General features: G+C 41.6%; 1 protein-coding gene across 5 annotated transcripts in view; it reads right to left on the reverse strand.

Annotated features, from left to right (window-relative positions):
* The window catches only part of LOC109868372 (SEC14 domain and spectrin repeat-containing protein 1), a 32,075-nt gene extending 20,889 nt beyond the window's left edge, over positions 1–11,186 (reverse strand). The window contains exons 1-7 of one of the 5 annotated variants that reach the window (XM_020457876.2): positions 10,292–11,185; positions 10,069–10,134; positions 8,495–8,547; positions 8,267–8,344; positions 5,306–5,414; positions 4,431–4,521; positions 1,829–1,942 (exon numbers count right to left, since the gene is read on the reverse strand). In XM_020457876.2, coding sequence (XP_020313465.1) covers positions 1,829–1,942; positions 4,431–4,521; positions 5,306–5,414; positions 8,267–8,321 — 369 coding nt within the window. In that variant the 5' untranslated portion in view covers positions 8,322–8,344; positions 8,495–8,547; positions 10,069–10,134; positions 10,292–11,185. Of the gene's footprint in view, positions 1–1,828; positions 1,943–4,430; positions 4,522–5,305; positions 5,415–8,266; positions 8,345–8,494; positions 8,548–10,068 lie in introns of all 5 variants that reach the window. The other 4 variants (XM_020457894.2, XM_020457867.2, XM_020457884.2 and 1 more) reach the window with 4 other exon arrangements.
* Between the last annotated feature and the right edge of the window lie 6,394 nt (positions 11,187–17,580).

Consider the following 17,580-nt stretch of genomic DNA (forward strand, 5'->3'; position numbering starts at 1 on the left):
GAGAGAGAGAGAGAGAGAGATGCAGAGAGAGAGATGCAGAGAGAGAGAGAGAGATGCAGAGAGAGAGATGCAGAGAGAGAGAGAGAGAGAGAGAGAGAGAGAGAATTGGCGAGGGCACTAGAAAAGTCTGCAGCACCCGGCCTCCCCCTGCTAGAATCCGAAGTCAAATGTCTGCTGTTTGCTGATGATCTGGTGCTTCTGTCACCAACCAAGGAGGGCCTACAGCAGCACCTAGATCTTATGCACAGATTCTGTCAGACCTGGGCCCTGACAGTAAATCTCAGTAAGACCAAATAATGGTGTTCCAAAAAAGGTCCAGTCACCAGGACCACAAATACAAATTCCATCTAGACACTGTTGCCCTAGAGCACACAAAAAAACTATACATACCTTGGCCTAAACATCAGCACCACAGGTAACTTCCACAAAGCTGTGAACGATCTGAGACACAAGGCAAGAAGGGCATTCTATGCCATCAAAAGAAACATAAATTTCAACATACCAATTAGGATCTGGCTAAAAATACTTGAATCAGTCATAGAGCCCATTGCCCCTTATGGTTGTGAGGTCTGGGGTCCGCTCACCAACCAAGACTTCACAAAATGGGACAAACACCAAATTGAGACTCTGCACGCAGAATTCTGCAAAAATATCCTCCGTGTACAACGTAGAACACCAAATAATGCATGCAGAGCAGAATTAGGCCGATACCCACTAATTATCAAAATCCAGAAAAGAGCTGTTAAATTCTACAACCACCTAAAAGGAAGCGATTCACAAACCTTCCATAACAAAGCCATCACCTACAGAGAGATGAACCTGGAGAAGAGTCCCCTAAGCAAGCTGGTCCTGGGGCTCTGTTCACAAACACAAACACACACTACAGAGCCCCAGGACAGCAGCACAATTAGACCCAACCAAATCATGAGAAAACAAAAAGATAACTACTTAACACATTGGAAAGAATTAACAAAAAAACAGAGCAAACTAGAATGCTATTTGGCCCTACACAGAGAGTACACAGCGGCAGAATACCTGACCACTGTGACTGACCCAAAATTAAGGAAAGCCTTGACTATGTACAGACTCAGTGAGCATAGCCTTGCTATTGAGAAAGGCCGCCGTAGGCAGACTTGGCTCTCAAGAGAAGACAGGCTATGTGCTCACTGCCCACAAAATGAGGTGGAAACTGAGCTGCACTTCCTAACCTCCTGCCCAATGTATGACCATATTAGAGAGACATATTTCCCTCAGATTACACAGATCCACAAAGAATTCGAAAACAAATCCAATTTTGAAAAACTCCCATATCTACTGGGTGAAATTCCACAGTGTGCCATCACAGCAGCAAGATTTGTGACCTGTTGCCACGAGAAAAGGGCAACCAGTGAAGAACAAACACCATTGTAAATACAACCCATATTTATGCTTATTTATTTTATCTTGTGTCCTTTAGCCATTTGTACATTGTTAGAACACTGTATATATATATAATATGACATTTGTAATGTCTTTACTGTTTTGAAACTTCTGTATGTGTAATGTTTACTGTTCATTTTTGTTGTTTTTCACTTTATATATTCACTTTGTATGTTGTCTACCTCACTTGCTGTGGCAATGTTAACACATGTTTCCCATGCCAATAAAGCCCTTGAATTGAATTGAGAGAGAGAGAGAGAGAGAGAGAGAGAGAGAGAGAGAGAGAGAGATGCAGAGAGAGAGAGAGATGCAGAGAGAGAGATGCAGAGAGAGAGAGAGAGGAGGAAAACGCATAGACATAGCAAGATCGACAGAGCCTAGAACCTTCTCCTTCCAATAAGACACTCACCTCAAAGCCTAGTCTGTCCTTCTCCTTCCAAAAGCAGAAATGAGTGACCTTCTTGTCCCAGAATTCATCAGGCTTCACCACACACACCAGAGACACCTCTGCTGGAATCACGTTCTATAAATAATGGGATAATATGAAGGGAAAAAAAGTAAGTAAAATAAAATAAGCAAAATGCTATAGGCTTTCAATGGCTTACTGGACACAGTCAAATCCAGAAACAGAAATGTCATCCCCAAAACAATTCAGTGTTTTTCCTATATGCATTTAGCAGTGGCGCACCGCCATATTCTTAATTCCATTCCTTCACTTTAGATTGTGTGCATTGTTAGATATTACTGCACTGTTGGAGCTAGAAACACACGCATTTCGCTACACCCACAATAACATCTGCTAAACACGTGTATGTGACAAATAACATTTGATTTGACGATGGCTGCCACTGCAAATAAAATAAAATAAAATATAAATACAAAAAGTTTTTGGGATGGTAAAAACATTTTCAGTGTAAACTTAAACCAGATATAAGGCATGTAGAGAAGATAATGGAGCAATCTATTTTTAAATAAGATCATCTTTGAGAACTAACAATCACCAAAATAAAAACTACAGTCAGGTAGAATCTAAAAGTTAAAAAATGTCATGGCATCGGGCCCCCATGGATTTTGTTATAACGTTTGAGTCACTCAGGTAGCATAAGAACAAGGCATAAGCCATGACAAAATGTGTACAATTGCAGGAAAATAGCTTTAAAACAAAAAAATGGTGTCTCTGTGGCCAAGAGCAAGGCCTCTAAAACCGCACCATTTTTCAACAACTGTTTAGCACATCAGTTTTTCCATGAAATCCTGCAGTGAATTTCCCCATCCCATCACATGGTAGGCCACTAAATGAGGAGTAGCTTGCAGCAGCATTTTCCCCTGACAGTGCCAGGCAGATTAGTGTCGACAGATAGTACATTTCATACTGTCATCTTATCTTTCCTTGTCCTGTTTCTGCAGAGGTCTATGGATAGCAGGGGACTGGCGATATCTACCAAGAGCATTTTACACCTATAGTCAATCTGCAGTGACAAAACCAGGTAAGGGCAGACAGGGACGAATGCAGGCTACAGTACAACAGACCTGGGTTCAAATAGTATTTTAAATCTTTCATAAACCTTGAGCGTTTTCTCTAGCATGCCTAGAGTGCCAGATGGGCGGGGTTTAACAGTTTTGGGACTATTCATTAAGCCAAGCAAGCTCAAACAAGCATAGCTAAAGTATTTTAAATGATTTCAAACAGTATTTGAACCCAGGTCTCTGGCAGACAGACTGCAGACCACAGTCTGCTGATATTGACCTTCAACCACTCTGCAGTGTGGCCGGAGCCTGGGTCCTGTTCATTAGGCATCAAATGGAAGAAAATGACTAAAACCGGGAGGGACAATGGTGTAAAATGTTTTACACGTGTGCCCTAATTAGCACAACACAGAGCCTGGACTTCAGGGAAAAACGTGAAGTATTGTTTAACAGTATAATCAGCCAGCCGTGTCAAGATATTTAATTCCTACTCTTCTTAAAATCTAATCAACTTAGATTCCTTTTTGTCTTAATTACTTTCACTTGATTGCCGGTGATGCATTTGATCTGTTGATTTGATTAGTTTAGTGACATTTTTTTAGGGACCACGCACATTGCATATTGCCCCAGATTTGGCTCCATAGCCCATCACTGTAATGTTTCACGACATTTGGAGGGTTATTATTTATTATGCAGGTAGGGTCAACAGAGACACCGACAGAACGCAACATCTGGGTTGGACCACCATTTTATTTCTCCTCCCAGCTCTTTGTCACATTCTGATTGGTAGAGGTGTTAACGCGGTGTGGGTAGACCTAGATCGTTCCCCTGTGGAAACTTCATGCCCGCATCTGCTTCTCACTCGGACATATGCTCCTCTATACTGCGCTAATTAATCATTACACTCATGAATATTCACTAGGATCATTATAAATAGAGAGTGGTGGGTTTTAAAGGGTTAAACCTACTGAACATTGTTAAATAGGCCATTGGGAACAGAACACATCATGTTAAAGTATTTCTACATCCTCACTCCTTAGATCAACCCGCCACTAGTCTTTTTCTAATACAACAAAGCATGGCATCGTCTTCTTATCTAGCCTGGGTGTGTTATAGCAGACTGCATAGAAACAGTCAGGAGAATAAAGTAAAGTACAACAGAGACAATAGTGACTGACTGACTGACCTACATGAGTCATCATGCTGTCAAACTGTAGAGAATGTTATTAGTACTCACTACTGTACATATGACTGTAATCCTCTATACACTGTCAAACTGTAGAGGATGTTATTAGTACTCACTACTGTACATATGACTGTAATCCTCTATACATTGCAAATGCAGTAGGAGATAAAGACGGCAGATTGAAATGAGGTGTAGGTGCCATGTTTTTGACAGGCGTTCCTCCGCTTGATACACAGAAATATGGACCTCTCGTCTCAATGCAGTGTGGGGTAAACTGTGCTTTTATCCTAAAAGGAACACTGTGCTGATTCTCTGTGTCCTACCAGCAACATGAACCCCTTATTTTATCAGTTCCTACCTGCAACATCAGTACCACAGTCTTCACGATGTTCCACTGTGACTTTCGTCCGTCCACGATGACTGTGAAGCCTCTTGCTTTGCACTTGTCACTGAAGAGAGAAGACAAGAGAAATATGGTGATTGTGTGTCTACCTGTAATAATGTGTGCTCTTGTTCCATGAATTTGACACCAAGGATCCCAGTATAGGTCAATAGAAGACATCAGATACGTAGATGAAGAAAGCATCCCACTGGGAACCCACAACCGTTGCGCCATGTTCTTACTAACTGAGCCAGACAGGACCATAAAGCCGAGATGAATACAGATCAGAAATTGTGTGATCATCATGCAGAAGTCACAAGCTAAGATAGCATGATCTTCCTTAACTTTTGGTCTTCTCTCCTACACACCCACGTAGCAGAAGTAGCTCAATCCAAATAGAATACAGACTAATGAACGTCCAATACTGTTGCTATGCAAGTGCACTTTCAAAAGCAATGGAGCCAAAATCCCTTTTAGAGGCCTACAGATCAATATGAGAATAATAGAATGCCAGCCAGATAAAGGACAGGCTCTGTGCTCACATTCCATTGGCTAATAAAAGTAGACCACCTTAACAAGCAATGCTCTCTGCCTAATTAAATAATAGTGGTAAGTATTTCCAAATCAAGCTGCTGTGTATGTGGTATTTGGACATGATGAATACAATGATCTATTGAACTGTAAATAATAAAGGACCATGATTTATTTATTTATTTTTAAGGATGATTTGAAGGATCTACTAGAACATGCTCCCAAAAAGCATGCTATCCAATTGAAACCCCATTTTAATGTATCTAGATCTTTATAAGTCAGTGGTGATAATACAGTGTGTGCCAGTGATTGATTCTTGCCTGGGGATGCCGAGGAGATAGTCCAACGTGGAGCTGAGCTCCTCCATACTGGTCTGTTCTGTACATAGTGGAATGGTTAGGATCAGTCCACTGCGTCTGTCTTTGCCTCCTGTGAATGTGAAACAACCAGAACAATAACTGTTATTAATCTTTATTTATACAGATTAGTCTCACTGAGATAACATTTATTTTGCAAGAGAGACCTAGTGTATCTACCGTAGTGGGTGTACCCATGAGTGTGCCAGTCAAATTGCCATGGTCAGAGGTTCCAAGGCCATTTTATTCCTTCTAATTCTATGGTATCTACACTGATTCACCGTACAAGTCATTAAACAATCAATTTTCAAAGAATGCACACTAAAAAGTGTGTATAAATAGGACTGTATGTAAATAACAGTCATATAATGGTAGACTTTGGAGAAGGTCGGGCAGAACCAAGTATTCCAAGTACGGCCGGCCAAGAATCATCTATTAAAGGAGTAGTGTCTTGTAAACGCCACGGACAGCGGTAATGATGGAGGGAGCTCTGCCCCTGGATGTGTCCCAAATTATGCCCTAGTCTCTATGTAGTGCACTACTTTTGACCAGAGTCCTATTGGCCTTGGTCAAAAGTAGTGCACTATATAGGGAATATGGTCCCATCTGGGACATACCCTCTGACTCAAAAGCTCCTGCTACGTCGTTTTGTTCCTCGTAACACATCTGTAAGGGGGGTGAACCAAAGGAGTGCCTAGTGCCACATGTCAGGGTTAAAGGAGCAAAAGCAACAGTTATTCTCGACAAAGTTAGTTTTGTGTCCACTAGGAGTCAGTGACATAAAAGCAACAACTATTTGTCAAAGTCAGTCTTCTTTCAAGCCAGTGTGAGTCAGGTGGTCAGATTTCATTCAGGGAAGTGACAAAATAGCTGCTTTGTTCTTTCTTTTATATGTGTAAGACTCTAAACACAGGAAACCACATAGTTGATTGTTGTGATTTTCCTGACAGGAATCTGTGTCTATTGGAGACTTTTACTGGTCCAGAAGAAAACTAACTAACAGAAGTCTTTAAATGATGCTCACCGGCACATTTCTTTATTTTATTGTCTAAACTATTATTTTGCCAAAATGTGAAATTGGATCTCAAGAGAAACCCCATTTACTCTCAAACTAAATGTGTGTGAGTGTATGCAGTACAGCAGCCAATCCAAAACATTGTTCTCTTTGAAGCAAACAAGAAAGAAAATCCATATTTATCAATTTGTGAAATTAACTATTAGCTAGTATTTCATTAGACTTTAGTGTAACAAGAATAAAGATCTATTCTAATGCCACAAGCATTCATTTTGTTGTGTATCTAGTACCTAGTAAGTCAATGAGACCTTCAACAGTATCTGAACACAGAGTCCCTCCCTGACGCAGCCCTGGTGCTGTGACCTTCAAATCAGCATCATCAACAAGATGAGAAACCTCATTCTGTCAGCAGCAGGCAGGACAGAACAGAACAACAGGCTATTATCACGACACACTGCCTGTCAGAGCCAAGAATAGAGAGGGGGGTTTATCAGACCACCCAAGGACTCGCTACTAGACACCTAGACCAAGGACTAACACTACACTCCTAGACCAAGGACTAGCTACTACACTGTTAGACCAAGGACTAGCTACTACACTCTTAGACCAAGGACTAGCTACTACACTCCTAGACCAAGGACTAGCTACTACACTCCTAGACCAAGGATTAGCTACTACACTCCTAGACCAAGGACTAGCTACTACACTCCTAGACCAAGGACTAGCTACTACACTCCTAGACCAAGGACTAGCTACTACACTCCTAGACCAAGGACTAGCTACTACACTCCTAGACCAAGGACTAGCTACTACACTCCTAGACCAAGGACTAACACTACACTCCTATTCCAAGGACTAACACTACACTACTAGACCAAGGACTAACACTATACTCCTAGACCAAGGACTAAGCTACTACACTCTTAGACCAAGGACTAGCTACTACACTCCTAGACCAAGGACTAGCTACTACACTCCTAGACCAAGGACTAGCTACTACACTCCTAGACCAAGGACTAGCTACTACACTCCTAGACCAAGGACTAGCTACTACACTCCTAGACCAAGGACTAGCTACTACACTCCTAGACCAAGGACTAGCTACTACACTCCTAGACCAAGGACTAGCTACTACACTCCTAGACCAAGGACTAACACTACACTCCTATTCCAAGGACTAACACTACACTACTAGACCAAGGACTAACACTATACTCCTAGACCAAGGACTAAGCTACTACACTCCTAGATCAAGGACTAAGCTACTACACTCCTAGACCAAGGACTAACACTACACCCCTAGACCAAGGACTAACACTACAATCCTAGACCAAGGACTAACACTACACTCCTAGACCAAGGACTAACACTACACTCCTAGACCAAGGACTAACACTACAATCCTAGACCAAGGACTAACACTACACTCCCTTCAGAGGCTAGAGAGGGATGATGAGCACATCAATAACACAGCAACTTCAAATGGTTGTTCCCTTGCACACCTATAATGATTAAGCAACTTGGTGAAAATGAGAGCTAGATGTGGGGTACACACAAAGCTTCACAATCCTGGGAATTATACGAGCATGCATAACTTCAAGTTCATTTTTAGTGAACTCTGCCTGCCTCTACTTCCTTGATAATGCTGGCTCTCACTGCTGTACGCTTATTTCACTGACTGGGAATGTTCAATAAGCAGCACAAATAGTGCTTGAGCCAGTTGCACGAGGACAAAGGTAAAGTAGTAATAGTAGATTCTGGCACTACTGTTGGGCATTTCTATGTAAAGATGATCACTGGTAAATGTAATGTTAAGCTTAGCAATGTAAATACAGTGCGGATCACTCCAAGAAGCCATCTCTGTTAACAGTAAAGATAAACAGCTTTGACTGACTGGAGGATATTATTACCTGACAAGAAGGCTAGGCGTTTCTTCAGAATGGGCAGTATGTTGGTAGCCTCCATACTGGCAAGTTCCCCCCTGCAGTCTGAAAAGTAAACATATAGGTTATAGCAAAGCAGGTGATGCACATAATAATCATTAGATGATCACACACGATTCACACACGCATACAAATGAGCATACAGCACTGTCATCCCTGTCAATTACAAGCCAACGAAACACCAAGATGCTTTACCTTTCTAGAAATCAAAGGTACCTCTTTCAAACATTTCCTTCTGGGCCCATGTTCTGTAATGAGGACAAAGATATAAGAACAAGTCAACACTATAGATAAGTAGAAACTAGCTCAATATTGACAATCATATTGACAAACAAATCATCCACTAATAAGGAATCAAGACATACCTTATTACTATGTCAGAACAAAAATAATGTCCAAGAACCATTTTGTTAGTCTATGGTATGAGGCTATGAAGAATGACGTGTGAACTGTTGTAATAGATTCTATTAGCCTTAAACACAGTAATAAAATGGCTTGTTTTGCAGTATTGGGAGGATTACCCATCTGGACTGTCTTGTCTTAACTGAACGATACATAAACCACTGCAGTACATCATCATATAATTTTGGTCAAATCTGTTCTCGGCATATTTTTGAATTCCAAACACAGCAGAATGATAGATTTACATGGTCACTGGCCAAAACAGTGTGGGGAAACATTTGAAACCCATTAGTAGATTGCAATGCAGCAAACTCTGACCTACTGCACAGTAATGAGCCACCCACTGGCATATTAGCATTGATTGCCACAAACTGCACCCTATTACCTACAATGCACACTACTTTTGACCAGAGCCCTATGTGCACTTATCAAGGTAGTTCACTACATAGTGAATAGGGTGCCATTTGGGATACCCTGGTTTAGTGTACATATCTCTCACAAGCTTTCATGTAGTGCATCTGGGTTATTCAGGCAATTATACAAACCATAATAACCATCTATTATTCAATAACCTTATCCTGGAGTCATGACTAAGTAGCTATATTTGTAGGAAAAGTTAGGGTTGCTTTTCTTTCCTGGAAAGTTGGTGTCTTTGAGCTATTCTTGATCAAATATGTTTATGATGTGTAGTTCAAACTGGCTAATGTAATTAGCCACTGGTGAATAGCCTTACGCAGTACGAAAAAGTACTCAAATATATGCACTCACTACTGTAAGTAGCTCTGGATAAGAGTGTTTGCTAAATTACTCAAATGTACTCATTCTCACACTCCAGGAATAAATAGTTATTCCTATTTGGAGGCTGTAATTGATGACAATAAGAATGCTACTTATTGTGATGGACAAAAATTATGTTATTTATTCTATTTCAACTTTAGACTACTCCTAAAGCATTGCTAATATGTGGCTACAATAGTTTTCACATGCTTCGAAAGTAGAGTAATTTGATATTGGTGACATTTTCAATGACATGGCCACGATGCATAGGCTACGTATGCAAAGGGCATTTAGGAGCGAGGACAACACTAGGTATGGTTGACAATAATCAACAGACATAACTATATTTCATACATTTAGGTTAAATTCCAAGTTCCCGATATGCTCGATATTATCCTTATGTGGTGGCAAATCATTACAATTGTTTTTATAGTAGGCATACAGCAGGCACGAGACAAAAGCCCTAAAATCGAAGGACCCACATCCCTGGCCTTCTCATCACAAGAGCTCTTTTTAAAAAATCGTAATTGTAAAATCCTTTATTCATATTGTAATGTATGAAAATGATCATCTATGTCCCATTTGCTTACCAGTGCTGAATACAAATCCGCGTTCGTATCACTTTGTAGCAGTAGCACGAGGTTTTCCCCAACTGACTACACATCCAATGGAAGCAACGCTAAACTGTTATAGTGAGCAGGCTATGCAGACACAATGACCTATATTCCTGAAACTGAATCCCGTGTTCGCAATATAATCCTTGTATGAAAATGATACCGTTTGTTGCGGCCAAAGGGACGATTTCCTTCTTACCTCAGACGAAACAGGACGAATTATGTATGTATCATTATACGACGCTGAATCAATGTAGTCTGTAGGAGGAGTTTCTATTGAAAAATCCCAGTTTATCTGACCGAGCTCCACTGATTTATTGGACGGTAGGCGATCACATCTGTAACATCTTTCAACGCTTAGAACTCGTTAGAAAAAACATTGTATCGTCAAAAGTTACAACTCCGCCATATCTATACTGGATTGTTATTAAAATATGGTTTGTTTTCAGGGGGCTGGACTGTTACTACGGAGGCAACTCCCAAACGGACAATACATGCAATAGAGCGCCCTCCGACATATGTGAAGCTAGCCACAATAAAGATGATCCATAATAGTGGCATTTGTGGTTCGCCTTCAAAATAAAAGGCACTCGTTGAAAGTTAATGCAAATCGATAGATAGTGGAATCATGCCATATTTGGTCTAGACAATGCTAAACAACGTTGGGAAGATGTTATATAAATTAATCAAAAGTTAATTTGAGAGAAAAAAATTGTGAAGAGTTTACAACAGGGGCACCGGTGGAAGGGCGAGAAGGAGTTGAACGGAGCCCTATGTCCGTCACACCAGCTCCCATGCTTGGCATTCATACGCCAATGCCAGCTGCTCCTGGTATTTTAGGTCCTTAAAGGGCGCTGCAAAATTTGCACGGCGATGGGGTACGGAGCTCAATTTGACATCTGTGTGACTATGGAGACTCCGCCATTGCGTCGCACCCTTCATATGGATTTTCCGACCACATTTTCGGATCAAGCATAAAACGCACCACATGGTCAATCCCATGTGTGCATTGGCCATGTAGCATTTATGGTGATATGGCCTTTGCAGATGTCGGTGCATTCATACTTCTTGCGCTTCGCCGAACAGTATGGAGCTGTTGTGAAGGAAGTTGTCAAGGAAGTGAGTTTGTGTTTATACAGAATCCCCACCCACTCCTACCGTCAACCAATCATGTCAATGCGGAACTACACTGAGCTATACAGACACTCAGCCTTCTAAAAAAAAAATGGGAGGCGCACGGCAATGCGGTATGGAGCTCAATTTGGCCTCCGCATGCCACCAGAGACTCCACAATTGTGTCACACTCCATATGGAGCCTCCAAACACATTTTGGATCAAGCATAAATTGGCTTTCACCCAGTCATTGCGATGTGGGAAGTGCATTACAAAGACCCGAAAGTGACATGGTTTTAGTAATTTGCTAAAGATAATCTTCAAATTGTGAATATCACTTATGTCACGTGTTTATGCAACTAGTAATGCTTTTTTAAGCATTTATCTGAGTCCACTTCAACAGACAACCTAAGGCATGGAGAAGTTATTTTTTTGTTTTAATATATTTTTAATATAATATTATATATATTTTCTACCCAATTGGTTGTTACAGTCTTGTCCCATGCTGCAACTCCCGTACGGACTCGAGAGAGAGAGGCGAAGGTCGAGAGCCGTGCGTCCTCTGAAACACAACCCTGCCAATCTGCACTGCTTCTTGACACAATGCCCGCTTAATATAGAAGGCAGGCCCGCCACAGGAGTTGCTAGTGTGTGATGGGACAAGAACATCCCTGCCGGCCAAACCCTCCCCTAAACCAGACGAAGCTGGGCCAATTTTGCACCGCCCCATGGGTCTCCCGGTCGTGGTCGGCTGCGACAGAGCTTAGACTCGAACCCAGAATCTCTAGTAGCACAGCTAGCACTGCAGCGCAGCACCTTCGACCACTGTGATGCCCATGGAGAAGTTCTTTAAACTATTTTCCTGCGTGATGGATGGATGGACTGCTATGCGGATGACACACAGCTGAACATTTGAAACATGAAACATGATTACCCTCGCTAGAAGCCTGTGTTTCAGACATAAGGAAGTGGATGGCTGCAAACTTTCTACTTTTAAACTTGGACAAAACAGAGATGCTTGTTCTAGGTCCCAAGAAACAAAGAGATCTTCTGTTGAATCTGACAATTAATCTTGATGGTTGTACAGTCGTCTCAAATAAAACTGTGAAGGACCTCGACGTTACTCTGGACCCTGATCTCTCTTTTGACGAACATATCAAGACTGTTTCAAGGACAGCTTTTTTCCATCTACGTAACATCTGAAACTTTCTGTCCATAAATGATGCAGAATAATTAATCCATGCTTTTGTTACTTCTAGTTTAGACTACTGCAATGCTCTACTTTCCGGCTTCCCGGATAAAGCACTAAATAAACTTCAGTTAGTGCTAAATATGGCTGCTAGAATCCTGACTAGAACCCAAAAATGTGATCATGTTACTCCAGTGCTAGCCTCCCTACACTGGCTTCCTGTTAAGGCAAGGGCTGAGTTCAAGGTTTTACTGCTAACCTACAAAGCATTACATGGGCTTGCTCCTATCTATCTTTCCGATTTGGTCCTGCCGTACATACCTACACGTACGCTACGGTCACAAGACACAGGCCTCCTAATTGTCCCTAGAATTTCTAAGCAAACAGCTGGAGGTAGGGCTTTCTCCTATAGAGCTCCATTTTTATGGAATGGTCTGCCTACCCATGTGAGAGACGTAGACTCGGTCTCATCCTTTAAGTCTTTACTGAAGACTCATCTCATCAGTAGGTCATATGATTGAGTGTAGTCTGACCCAGGAGTGTGAAGGTGAACGGAAAGGCTCTGGAGCAACGAACAGCCCTTGCTGTCTCTGCCTGGCCGTTTCCCCTCTCTTCACTGGGATTATCTGCCTCTAACCCCTATTACAGGGACTGAGTCACTGGCTTACTGGTGCTCTTCCATGCCGTCCCTAGGAGGGGTGCGTCACTTGAGTGGGTTGAGTCACTGACGTGATCTTCCTGTCTGGGTTGGCGCCCACCCTTCCTGTCTGGGTTGTGCCGTGGCGGAGATCTTTGTGGGCTATACTCGTCCTTGTCTCAGGATGGTAAGTTGGTGGTTGAAGATATCCCTCTAGTGGTGTGGGGGCTGTGCTTTGGAAAAGTGGGTGGGGTTATATCCTGCCTGTTTGGCCCTGTCCGGGGGTATCATCGGATGGGGCCACAGTGTCTCCTGACCCCTCCTGTCTCAGCCTCCAGTATTTATGCTGCAGTAGTTTATGTGTCAGGGGGCTAGGGTCAGTCTGTTATATCTGGAGCACTTCTCCTGTCTTATCCGGTGTCATGTGTGAATTTAAGTATGCTCTCTCTAATTCTCTCTTTCTCTCTTTCTTTCTCTCTCTCGGAGGACCTGAGCCTTAGGACCATGCCTCAGGATTACCTGGCATGATGACTCCTTGCTGTCCCCAGTCCACCTGGCCGTGCTGCTGCTCCAGTTTCAACTGTTCTGCCTGCGGCTATGGAACGCTGACCTGTTAACCGGACGTGCTACCTGTCCCAGACCTGCTGTTTTCAACTCTCTAGAGACAGCAGGAGCGGTAGAGATACTCTTAATGAAGACATTTACTCCTGAGGTGCTGACTTGTTGCACCCTCGACAACTACTGTGATTATTATTATTTTTCCATGCTGGTCATTTATGAAAATTTGAACATCTTGGCCATGTTCTGTTATAATCTCCACCCGGTACAGCCAGAAGAGGACTGGCCACCCCTCATAACCTGGTTCCTCTCTAGGTTTCTTCCTAGGTTTTGGCCTTTCTAGGGTGTTTTTCCTAGCCACCGTGCTTGACAACACTGCTCTTAGCTCCCTCAGTAGATGCCTACTGGAGAACTTATTTGTATTGCTTTTAATCTTTTTAATGAATTTATCTTATTAACACTGTTCTAGCTAGCTATTTGTGTAGGTAGCTATCAAGTAAACGCAAATATTGCTTGCCCTGCATTGCTTGCTGTTTGGGGTTTTAGGCTGGGTTTCTGTACAGCACTTCGAGATATCAGCTAATGTAAGAAGGGCTATATAAATACATTTGATTTGATTTGATTTCACGGCGATGTTATTTACAAAATAGCCCCCAACACTCTTCTCAGCAAACTGGATGTAGTCTATCACAATGTCCTCCGTTCTGTCACCAAAGCCCCATTTACTGCCCACCACTGTGACCTGTATGCTCTCGTTGGCTGGCCCTCACTACATATTCGTCGCCAAACCCACTGGCTCCAGGTCATCTGTAAGTTTTTGCTAGGTAAAGCCCTGCCTTATCTCAGCTCACTGGTCACCATAGCAACACCCACCCGTAGCACGCTAACAAGCTCCAGCAGGTATATTTCACTGGACATCCCAAAGGCCAACACGTATTTGGCCGCCTTTCCTACCAGTTCTCTGCTGCCAATGACTGGAAGGAATTGCAAAAATCACTGAAGCTGGAGACTTATATATCCCTCTCTAACTTTAAGCATCAGTTGTCAGAGCAGCTTACCAATCACTGTACCTGTACACAGCCCATCTGTAAATAGCACACCCAACTACCTCATCCCCATATTGTTACTTACTCTCTTGCCCTTTTGCACCCCAGTATCTCTACTTGCACATCATCATCTGCACATCTATCACTCCAGTGTTAATGCTAAATTGTAATTATTTCGCCTCTATGGCCTATTTATTGCCTACCTCCCTACTCTTCTACATTTGCACACACTGTACATGGATTTTTCACTTTTTCTATTGTGTTATTGACTGTACGTTTGTTTATGTGTAACTCTGTGTTTGTTGTTGTTTTTGTCACAATGCTTTGCTTTATCTTGGCCAGGTCGCAGTTGTAAATGAGAACTTGTTCTCAACTGGCCTACCTGGTTAAATAAAGGTGAAATAAAATAAAAAATAAAAAAGGTTTACACCTGTTGTAAGATACAGTATTTGTTTTCTTGCATGGGCTGTGTCGCAATCCACTGCATCCGCCTATGTCGGCCTTCCTCATCTGTGGAGGAAGTTGGCTGAGCTACAGTAGTATTTGTCAGACCATGAGCCATCCTGAAAATGGGTCTTCTCAGGAAAACAACTGTACCGTCCGAATGGTTTGGCCTACACAACTAATATGACCACTCTATGGAAAGATGATAATCTCACGAAGGAAATATGAGACTGTCGTCTGAAGCTAACCAATACAAATTAATAGAAGTATGGAGGTAGTTTTGTGCCAACAAAAATAAGGAGTTAAATATGTGTAAAAAATATAAAAATGATTGAGCTTTCTTATATCTCCTAGAGGACAGACACTTCAAAATCTTATTCCTTATGATAATATTTTATATTTTTTGCCATTTTTTAATATGTTATTCAATCAGTGGAGGCTGCTGAGGGGAGGACGGCTCATAATAATGGCTGGAACGGAGCAAATGGAAACCATGTGTTTGATGTATTTGATACCATTCCACTGATTCTGCTCCAGCTATTACCACAAACCTGTCCTCCCCAATTAAGGTGCCACCAACCTCCTGTGTAATTCAATGTGGGTCTATGGGCTATAGTAGTAAAGGGCAAATTCAAGATTTTATCAAATAATTTCCTTTTTTGGGATCCCTAAAGGGGTCCTAAAATTCTAAATCAAATAGCTAAATGATCGATGGCATGACCCTCTTAAAACAATTCCATATGTTAGCTTTGTAGAACCCTCCCCCCAACAGCTTAGACTTTTTATATTAAGGCTACCTCACAACAAAATTAACACTGTCGGCCTGTACATTTTGAATGGCTAATGCTTCGAACACACTGACAGCGTCATTGCATTTTGGTACACCAGAATTACATTCATTTACAATGAAACGCTGTGTTTGCCTTGCAGCATTGCGCTGCAGAGGCAGTTGCAGTGCGTTCGGTGTGATGCAGATGTTGGATTTATCAAACGTATGCGTCAAACTATGTGTATACGGCTTGACAGAAATGGTAGCAGAAGGTGAATGTTGATTTTTTTGTTGCATACATATCCAGACGATGCTGAGTACTATTTTACGCAATACACTGTCGGTGTGTTCGAAACGTAACAATAGAAACAAAGAAACAAACTATTGATAACTATAACTATGATAACTATGATAACTATGTCTACTTGAACACAGAGTAAAACTGTAAATGAAAGTTAATTGGATCGCCTATGCATGGAATGCAGTGGGATCCTCATCTCATTTTAGGGTTGGATTTAGGCCTCAGGGTTGGCATACATTTGAATTGAAGGGAATCAAATCAGATATATTCAGTTGAAGTCGGAAGTTTACATACATTTAGATTGGAATCATTAAAACTCGTTTTTTTCTTGTTAACAAACTATAGTTTTGGCAAGTCGGTTAGGACAACTACTTTGTGCATGACACAAGAAATGTTTCCAGGAATTGTTTACAGACAGATTATTTCAAATCAAATCAAAGTTTATTTGTCATGTGCGCCGAATACAACAGGTGTACACCTTACAGTGAAATGCTTACTTACAGGCTCTAACCAATAGTACAATAATGATATTAGGTAAACAATAGGTAAGTAAAGAAATAAAAAACAATAAAAAGACAGTGAAAAACAGTAGCAAGGTTATATACAGTAGCGAGGTTATATACAGTAGCGAGGTTATATACAGTAGCGAGGTTATATACAGTAGCGAGGTTATATACAGTAGCAAGGTTATATACAGTAGCGAGGTTATATACAGTAGCAAGGTTATATACAGTAGCGAGGTTATATACAGTAGCGAGGTTATATACAGTAGCAAGGTTATATACAGTAGCAAGGTTATATACAGTAGCGAGGTTATATACAGTAGCGAGGTTATATACAGTAGCGAGGTTATATACAGTAGCGAGGTTATATACAGTAGCGAGGTTATATACAGTAGCAAGGTTATATACAGTAGCGAGGTTATATACAGTAGCAAGGTTATATACAGTAGCAAGGTTATATACAGTAGCGAGGTTATATACAGTAGCAAGGTTATATACAGTAGCGAGGTTATATACAGTAGCAAGGTTATATACAGTAGCGAGGTTATATACAGTAGCGAGGCTACATACAGACACCGGTTAGTCAGGCTGATTGAGGTAGTATGTACATGTAGATATGGTTAAAGTGACTATGCATATATGATGAACAGAGTGTAGCAGTAGCGTAAAGAGGGGTTGGCGGGTGGCGGGACACAATGCAGATAGCATGGATAGCCAATGTGCGGGAGCACTGGTTGGTCGGGCCAATTGAGGTAGTATGTACATATGTACATGAATGTATAGTTAAAGTGAATGTGAATATATGATAAACAGAGAGTAGCAGCAGCGTAAAAGAGGGGTTGGGGGGGGGCACACAATGCAGATAGTCTGGGTAGCCATTTGATTACCTGTTCAGGAGTCTTATGGCTTGGGGGTAAAACTGTTGAGA

The sequence above is a fragment of the Oncorhynchus kisutch genome, linkage group LG2, assembly GCF_002021735.2.
Source record: "Oncorhynchus kisutch isolate 150728-3 linkage group LG2, Okis_V2, whole genome shotgun sequence".
Taxonomy (NCBI): Eukaryota; Metazoa; Chordata; class Actinopteri; order Salmoniformes; family Salmonidae; genus Oncorhynchus; species Oncorhynchus kisutch.